An 8777-nucleotide genomic window follows, 5' to 3' on the forward strand; every position below is an offset into this window, starting at 1 on the left:
CCCCTTGCCGGCCGGAGGCCTGTGCGGCGGCGCCGCCCTGACCGCCCCAGGGCCGGCTCTGTAAAGTTGTTTCACGGTAAATATGTCGAATTCTAAGAGATGAGGAAGTTTATTACAATCTTATACTAGAAATTCGTTGCTGAAATTCTCTTATAAAATGATAACTATAAAATAAAAAAATAAAAATAAGTGGGATACAGAATCGAAGGTAGTCCAGCTAGTTAGACCCGACCCGACCCGAACTCTGCAAACACATCGAGCTAGGGTTTAAGCGTCCGCAGTCCACTGCCAGTCTAAGAGGTTAGTTCTTTCAGTCGCTGATTCTCTTTCTCTCTGTCTGTTTCTGTTTCAATATTCCCTATTTGTTTGTGTGACTTCATTTGACATTGCGGCCTTTTGCTTTGGATAGATTCTTGTTTTCACCTAATTGAAATTGCAATTCAATCAAGTTTCTGTGTTCTTCTGCTGCTTTTGGTTTGCGTTATGTTTGGTTGCTGATAAATAAGTGGTACATACATTTTCTTTAAATTACGAATTCCTTGATATATGGTACAACCACACTGAGCTGGGTTTGGTTCTCCTCCAATCCAATGACCCTTTTCCCTTCTCAAAGCTTTCTTCCAGGTACGCCACCCCTCCAGCTTGGTTTGTCTTTGACTTGAATCCTTTTGCTTCTAGTGAAAGTTTGATGAAATTCTTGAGGTTGGTCAACTTGGGTTTGATTTAGTGTTGATTATATGCCTTTTTTCCCATTGTGGGGTTGTTTTGATTTTGTGTGCTAGATTTCAATTCTAGGGTTTAGTCACCTTTATGATTTTGGTGGTTTAGGGTTTTACCCAGAATCAATTTGATTGTTTGTGAATATGGATCCAACTTACACTGGACTCCCTGATTTCATGAACGTCATTGATTTCGAGCCCATGTTACCCAATTCATCTCAATTCCCAGAAATCTCAAATCAGTACCAATTTAACCAGCTCTCTCCAGATCTTGATTTTCTGAGCAATCAGTTTTCAAATCCACCGGAACTGGGATCCGGTAATCTTGTTCCTCCAATTAGTGTTAGTAATGGAGGCTCATTTTCTGGTCCTACTACTGTGAGCCCTGGAGTGGACTCTCCTTCCTCTGATGATATTGACTTCTCTGATTTGGAATGTGCAGATTTCTGATCCCCATAAGATGGGCAAGAAGAGTAAATCAAAGACCCCTCAAGAGGTTAAAGAAAAAAGTGTTGTGGAGAAGCCTGTTGTGGAAGAAGAGAAGCCTGCATCTTCTGCAAAAAAAGCTACTCCAGCAAAGAAGCCTGCTTCTGTGATTGATGAGATATTTGCTGGGAAAAAGAGGAAGAAAGCCGAAGCTGAAAAGGCTAAAAAGCAAAGTGAAGAGGCGAGTGAAAAACCCAACAAGCCTAAGAGAAAGAAGAATAAAGATTTAGGCTTTGTAAATGGTGCGTTTGTGGATGAAACTTCTGGGCCGAAAAAGAGGACAAACGATGGTCTTGCTATCTACACAGAGGAAGAGTTGGGTATCAACAAAGCAGATGCTGGAAGCACCCCACTTTGTCCATTTGATTGTGATTGCTGCTTCTGAGGCTCCTTACAACTCACTGAGGATTTGTTTGCTTAAAGATTTTGTTGCTTCAAGTTGAGATAGCTGAATGGAGGTTTGGTTTTGATGTACATTAGAACCTGATTATTTTGAATCAGTGTAACTTATGAATGGAGGTTTGGTTTTTCTCATTTCATCAAGTTTAGAATTATACTCATGCCTCTGCGGCCGACCTGATAACAGTGTTACATTTGATGTATGGGAATTATTCTTCATATCAATACTACTGTGAATTCTTCTTCACACTAACATTAGTTGTGTTATTTACATTTGATTTAAGGTGTTGATGCCGGAATGAGCTGTTTCAGTTCCCATGTACAGTTGAAAGAGATTTCTTTAGTTTGAAATTGTTAATAGTCAGATAATACACCAAGAAATGGAAGATTTAGACTGCATTGAGAGCATATAATCATCAAAAGTTAACATGATAGATTTGATGGAGAGCATATACTCTCAGATTCATGTTAAAGAAATGTCAATCTGATCCATTCAGATTGCATTGCCAAGAATTAAATGCCATTTAACTGCTCATATTACCCAAGACAAACAAAGATTGAAGCTCAAACAAATCTATCCATTCATTTTGCAAGGCATTGGTTAAGTTCTTTACATGATTCATTGTTTACAGAAACTTCTTATATCAACATGTAACAAGTTTTCAGTCTGGAACAGTGGAGAATGATCTTCAAATCTTCACCAGTCAAACGCACAATCTGCACCAAATTTAAAAAAAAAAAAAACTACTGTTAGAACCATAAATCAAGCCATTGGTTAGGGTTTACCAGCAGATGACATGACCTGTCTGTATGACATAATCATAGTCCCACAACTTATTACTAGAGTTTCAGCACACAATTTCATCAAGCATTTTGAGACTGGTGGTAGCATAATAAAATGTAGCCAAAAATTGTAGCACGAAACCATTATTCATTTCAAGCTATCTTCTATTGGCAGGACAATATTGGCTCCAAGCGGCAGTCAAGGCACCATTGAAATGGCTCTTGCTGTTGACTCGTATGTATAGAGCCATAAACATTTCTGGTCCTCATCAATGTCATTATTCAAGTTCATGGTTTCTTCCAAGATCAAAATCCAGTTAACTAGTTCCCAAACATCAAACATTTTAATTATGCCCTTTCATTCATCAATTAATATGTTTTTACCTGAACTCATTCAACCCATTTCCAGTTATCATATCAATGACGGTACGCAGCAGTAGTAAATAAACACAACACAGACTACAATAGTTTCTTATGATAAGAAAGATCAGAGATTGGCAAACAGAGACTAAAAATTTATGTGATTTAGCTGCCCTGAATTTGGAGAAAAGCTTGAAAATACAGCTCACTCCAATCGTGATAGTAGCTAATTCTAGGCACCATGCAAAAGGTTGCTTGTTATGAGATTAAATAACAAACACCCGTGTCTGACTGGAGTGCCAATCCAAAAATAATGAAATATCCAATATGAAATTGAAAAATCCAAATATCAAGTCAGAACAAGCTAAAATGTACAGTGGATATTGTGTCTTGAAACAAATGGTTTACTTTAGTTTCAAGGATCTTCACCCACTAAACTCACTATAGGCTCTAAGCGGCAGTCTGGTCACCACGAATTAGGCGCCTGCTGTTGACTCGTTTATAGAGCCCTACTATCATCACCCATCTCTTACCTCAAACACCAAACACAGAAAAGAGAAAACCCAGAACAAAGCCTCAGATCCCAGATCCCATAACCCAGAAACAAACACACACTAAAACTTAACTACCAAGATTGTATGCACATTCAAATGCAGAACGAAACTGGGAGTTTTAAGGAGACTGCAGCTAAGTTAAGAGTACGTACCGATAAGGAGGCAGACAGCTTCTAGTTTGGTGTCTGACGGCCATTTACTGATTTATATATAGCTGCTGAACCTAACCCTACGCTAGTTGGGCCGGCCCAATCTTCAGGCCCAAAAACGATGACCCATGCCAACTTCCACAAAAGTTGGTAAAGAATGGCAACGCCAACCGAACCGCCCTTTCAGTCTGAAAATGACCACGTAGTCGTTGAAGAATTCAAACACGTATTTGATTCTCTTTGAGAAGAAGAAAAAGGAAGCAAATTGGAATAGAGGGAAGGTCGTAGCTAGTAGTAGTGGTTTGGTTGAGGCAGAAATAAAGAGAAAGTAATCTCCTTTTATTAAAGTGGTTGAATTTCACGCTACCGAATCGAAACGCCATGGACGCCGCCGTTTCATGCTCCGGTGTCCTTCCCCAGCTGAAGCTCTCCGGCTCGGATCATAAGTTCCCGATGTAAGTCCTCAGATCATGGATTTTGATATTTCAGATCGGTAAAGCTGACTCTTTTGTATTACAAAGGTTGAATCTTTTGATTTTATAATTGAAATTTTGAGTTATGTTTGGATTTTTGTTAGCGGGAGATCTTCGTGCTCTTACGCGAGATCGATTGGGGATCTCTCTTGCAATAAGAGATTGCGAATCGTTTCGAAAAAGGTTGGATTCTTGTGCTCTGCTGCGTTGAGAGATGATGGGAGGGATGAAATTGTGTTTGGGGGTTCACATTGTGAGAAGAAGAGCCCTGTTGGGGAGGCATTGTGTGCTGCTGCGGGTGTATCCACTTACGGTGGGACTGCTTTGGAGTCTCATCACTCGCACGCCGTGGAAGAGAAGGTTGGAGTGCTGCTTCTGAATCTTGGAGGGCCCGAGACGCTTGATGATGTTCAGCCGTTTCTGTTTAATCTGTTTGCTGACCCGGTATGTTTTCGTCTATTGTTCTTTATGACGTGGATGAATGTTTCTGTCGTTTTCGTGTGGTTTACCTGATGATGAATTGCAATGCTGTGTGATAGGATATCATACGTCTACCGAGGGTGTTTCGGTTTCTTCAGAAGCCACTTGCGAAATTGATTTCTGTGTATCGAGCTCCTAAGAGCAAAGAAGGGTATGCTTCTATAGGAGGTGGTTCACCATTGCGTAAGATAACAGATGAGCAGGTAGGGAAAATGCAGGTTGAGTCTAGTTGAAATCCTTCATTTAACTTTTGTTTACAACTTTGCATAGTCTGTATTGTTTTACAATAATGAATCTATTTATATGGAGTATTTGCAGGTTTTCTAGTTTTGTTCTATTCATTCATTTTCGCTAAAAAGTTTGTTTACTGCATGATATATCATACAGGCAAATGCACTGAAAATGGCTTTGGAATCAAAGGACATGCCGGTGAATGTCTATGTCGGAATGCGGTACTGGTTCCCATTCACTGAGGAAGCAGTTCAGCAAGTAAGTGTTCTAGTTTCCTTGTAGCAATTCTATCAAAGTGAAGGATGTGAGAAAATAGAATCTCAATGTGTATTTCTGTATACTATCAATGATTCAAATAATTGATTCAAATAATGTGCCAGATTAAGAGGGACAGAATTACAAGGCTTGTTGTCCTGCCTCTGTATCCTCAATTCTCTATCTCTACAACTGGATCAAGCGTTCGTGTGCTCCAGAATATTTTCAGGTTACAGTTTGTTACAAGTTCATGTAAATGCTTATGTTTTGTATGCATAGGTCAATTGTTCTGAACTTGAGCACACCTTGCAGGAACGATCCATATCTATCAAGGTTGCCTGTTTCAGTTATAAATTCATGGTATCAACGTGAAGGTTATATTAAGTCAATGGCCGACTTGATCTCAAAAGAGCTAGATAGGTTTTCTGAGCCTGCACAGGTGTGTATTTGGTTAATTTGTGAACTAATCTGGTATTTTTTTTTTTTTTTTAATGCAAATGAATCTTTTGGTTTGATCTGATACATATGTGATTTAAAATCTATCGGTATGGTTACTCAATGAACTTTACATATATGATGTATGCACATTAGGTCACAATATTCTTCAGCGCCCATGGGGTACCACTCAGTTATGTGAAGGACTCTGGTGATCCCTACAAAGATCAAATGGAGGAGTGTATCTTCTTAATAATGAAAGAGTTGAAAGCTAGAGGAATCAACAATGAACATACTCTTGCCTACCAGGTGATTTAAAACTATACTTTCAAAGTTCTAGCTATTAATTTTGTGATATGTTTTGGCTCCCGGAACTAACTTTGTTTGCTGTCTAGTGCTTATGGCTTTGACTTTGATTAGGTTTTGAAATGTTTTTCCCTTCGTTTCTGCTGTCCAGTGCTTACGGCTATGACTTTGATTAGGTTTCTGAAATTTTTTTCCCTTCATTTCTGTTTGGCTGATGAACAGAGCCGAGTTGGTCCTGTACAATGGTTGAAGCCATACACTGATGAAGTTCTTGTTGAGCTTGGCAAGAAAGGAGTAAAAAGTCTCCTTGCTGTTCCAGTCAGGTATGTCACTCTGTCATGTAGAAATTCTGCTATGTCCAAATCTGTTATAGAGCTATGCAGTATGTAGAATTGTTTCTAGTTTCTTACAATTTTGCATTGTCTTTGCATTTCTTTACAAACCAGCTTTGTGAGTGAGCACATAGAAACTCTTGAAGAGATTGATATGGAGTACAAGGAGTTGGCCCTCGAATCCGGCATTGAGAATTGGGGCCGAGTCCCTGCCCTTGGCCTTACCCCGTCATTTATAACAGATCTGGCAGATGCAGTCATAGAAGCTCTACCGCTTGCAGCAGCTACTGCAACCCCAAAGACTACCCCAGGAGTTGATCACGACCCAATGAGATGGGTTATCAAAATGTTCTTTGGTTCATTTCTAGCATTCATTTTGTTCTTTTCACCAAAGATGCTAATGGCATTCAGGAACAACCTGATTTGAGGGAACATTACAATAGTTTACTACGAAATGCCATAGAAGCTGCCCCTACAGATTACAATAGGTGAAACACACTAAAGAATACCACTTCCTTTTTCAGTTGATCGGTTCACCCTCATACATGGTACAAGATTGCAGTGCTTGAGAAGTTTTGTATTTAGGCCTTCTCTCTGAAATGTATGTTTTTTATTATTATTTTTTTTTTTACTTTTACAAATAATTTCAAACTGATTTTAGTAGGGAGGGCGTGGTTGACAATATTTATTGATTTTTGTAAGCGGGCGATTATTGGGACCTCTAAATTTGCTCACTAGACCTCACTCTATTTTGAATTATTAAATGACATACATCCTTATACACAATAACTATTAAGGACAATAATTATACAAAAAGAAACATTATATTTATTCTTTTTAGAGCATCTCCAACAGCTTCCCAATTTTCTTGAACTTCACAATTTTGGGGAATATAGAACTGTTTTTAGGTCCAACAGTTTTCCCATCTCATTCCTCAAAATGGGGATGGAGAAGAAAGAGAGTCTTTGTTTCCTAAATTTGCAGCAAAGCTTTCATTTCCCAAAATTTAATTTTTTACGTGTTCCAACGAATTCAAGACAACAATAGAATATTTTATTGGGTATTTTATTGTTACAATGAAATATATAATAGTCTTTTGTTATAATTAATAATGATATAGTATATTTTATTGTTGTATTAAATGCTGAAATCTTCAAAATTGAGAAGCTGTTAGATTTTAAACATAAATTTTTTGGTTTTAGCTTTTGTTTTCCCATTTTAGAGAAATTTTAGAGAAACTGCTGAAGATGCTCTTAGACTTTCCAATTCAATAATAATTTATTCCTATTTTTTATTATTTTCTTATATATTTTGGTTTCCAATTTCTTTTTATTAAAGCATATATATAGTTTATAAGAGACTAAAAAAATAATCAATATTAATCATGTGACATAAATTTTGTATTATCATACATGTTGAACGCATATAATTGCAAGGTGCATAATATTTTTACAAATTTTTTTTTAATATCTATCGATTGTAGAAAATATATATTTATTGAAATAATTTATTATGAGGTACAAAACAGAGACAAAATTATTCAAAAGAAAAAAAATATAGAAAAAAATAACACGTACAAAAAAGAAAAACAATTAAAAAGATATATATAATAGTTCATGATGTACATTTTCTTGCATGAAAAAAATAATTAAAAAATGAAGGTAGGGATAATGGATGTTGAAAAACAAAAAGGGAAATAAAAAAAAAACAAAAAATGAGAGGTCTATTGAGTGAAAAAGAGGTAATTAATTGATTGAAATATATGTTAATAAATAACTAAGGTTATGTTAAAAATTTGAAATGAGGTCTAATGAGCAAATGTTTATATTGAAAAGTAAAATGGAGATGTCGAAAGAATGAGAAATATAGTGAGCAAATTTGGAGGTCCTAATAGCCACACTATTTTTGTAATGATCGTCATATTTGTCATAGCTTTATACATCCCACTGAAAACCCATCTTCTCAGCCACACTGTGTATCTGTCTACTCTCTACTTTCCCCAAAATCTTAACGGAAGATTTCAGAAAGTAAACATGCCAGGCATAAACCCATCTCTCTGATTATCCATCCTTCTATTGACCAAAACCGGCTCCAGTGAATTTTTACCATTGGCATAGGTGAAGATGTTAAACGACAAGACTCTACCATTGACCTCTTTTTCAAGCTTCCCTCGAAATTCAGAGCAGCTAAATCACACAAATTTTAGTCTGCATTTGCCAAAACTATGATCTAGTCCTAGTTATGTTTGTTTACTGTGTGCACTGTAGTTGAACATGTTAACTGGAAATGGATTGAATGCGTTCAAACAAAACAGAATATTAGATTAACTGCAGATCAAGAATTCATAATGTGTGATGTTCTAGAACTAGTTAACTGCATTTGTGATCTTGGAAGAAACCATGAACCTGTTTATGGTTTCGTTCTACAATTTTTGACTACATTTTATATATAATGGTAGTACTGCACTACTGCTGTTATCTCAAAATGTATAATGAAATTGTGTGTCAAAACTTAAGATCATAGAAGAAGATCATGTTCGCTGTCGTTTTATGTTCAGCGCTTGTGATATGATGGTGATTGGACTTGATCTATAGTCGGTTCTAAACATCTAATAGAATTATTTTGAATTGTTGCATATTGTACATTTGATTGGTGAAGAGTTGGAAGATCATGCTCCAATGTTCCAGGCACCAGACTGAAAATCTACATGTTGGTATAAGAATTTTATGTAAATAATGAATCTTGTAAGAACACATGCACCAATGGGGTGAAAGGGTGAATAAAATCATTACAAAGACTAAAAATTACATGCAGC

At 36.8% G+C, this 8777-nt stretch overlaps 2 protein-coding genes across 4 annotated transcripts; both read left to right on the top strand.

Annotated features, from left to right (window-relative positions):
• The first annotated feature begins 297 nt into the window (after positions 1 to 297).
• LOC101303767 (uncharacterized protein C6G9.01c-like) lies at positions 298 to 1811 on the top strand. 3 transcript variants are annotated; one of them, XM_004290975.1, is made up of 3 exons: positions 373 to 624; positions 978 to 1038; positions 1162 to 1811. In XM_004290975.1, the coding sequence occupies exon 3, from the start codon at positions 1180 to 1182 to the stop codon at positions 1588 to 1590; it is 411 nt and encodes a 136-aa protein (XP_004291023.1). In that variant the 5' UTR covers positions 373 to 624; positions 978 to 1038; positions 1162 to 1179; the 3' UTR covers positions 1591 to 1811. The 3 variants fall into 3 exon arrangements, with proteins under 3 accessions (XP_004291022.1, XP_004291023.1, XP_004291024.1); XM_004290976.1 differs by having other exon boundaries at positions 453 to 624; positions 829 to 1038; XM_004290974.1 differs by lacking the exon at positions 978 to 1038 and having other exon boundaries at positions 298 to 624.
• Positions 1812 to 3788: 1977 nt separating this feature from the next.
• Positions 3789 to 6723, top strand: LOC101304443 (ferrochelatase-2, chloroplastic-like). The gene is made up of 9 exons (XM_004290977.1): positions 3789 to 3905; positions 4028 to 4367; positions 4463 to 4606; positions 4791 to 4892; positions 5015 to 5118; positions 5202 to 5328; positions 5481 to 5633; positions 5853 to 5953; positions 6077 to 6723. The coding sequence occupies exons 1-9, from the start codon at positions 3832 to 3834 to the stop codon at positions 6387 to 6389; spliced, it is 1458 nt and encodes a 485-aa protein (XP_004291025.1). The 5' UTR covers positions 3789 to 3831; the 3' UTR covers positions 6390 to 6723.
• The last annotated feature ends 2054 nt before the right edge of the window (positions 6724 to 8777 follow it).

Source organism: Fragaria vesca, linkage group LG2, assembly GCF_000184155.1.
Source record: "Fragaria vesca subsp. vesca linkage group LG2, FraVesHawaii_1.0, whole genome shotgun sequence".
Classification (NCBI taxonomy): Eukaryota; Viridiplantae; Streptophyta; class Magnoliopsida; order Rosales; family Rosaceae; genus Fragaria; species Fragaria vesca.

What these genes read in the sequence shown, in the direction of transcription:
- LOC101303767 (XM_004290974.1), top strand. Translation starts at nt 1,180, where the DNA reads ATGGGCAAGAAGAGTAAATCAAAGACCCCTCAAGAGGTTAAAGAAAAA.
- LOC101304443 (XM_004290977.1), top strand. Translation starts at nt 3,832, where the DNA reads ATGGACGCCGCCGTTTCATGCTCCGGTGTCCTTCCCCAGCTGAAGCTC. An exon ending in GTGCTCCAGAATATTTTCAG is followed by an intron (nt 5,119 to 5,201) that starts GTTACAGTTTGT and finishes CACACCTTGCAG; the next exon opens with GAACGATCCATATCTATCAA. An exon ending in CTCCTTGCTGTTCCAGTCAG is followed by an intron (nt 5,954 to 6,076) that starts GTATGTCACTCT and finishes TTTACAAACCAG; the next exon opens with CTTTGTGAGTGAGCACATAG.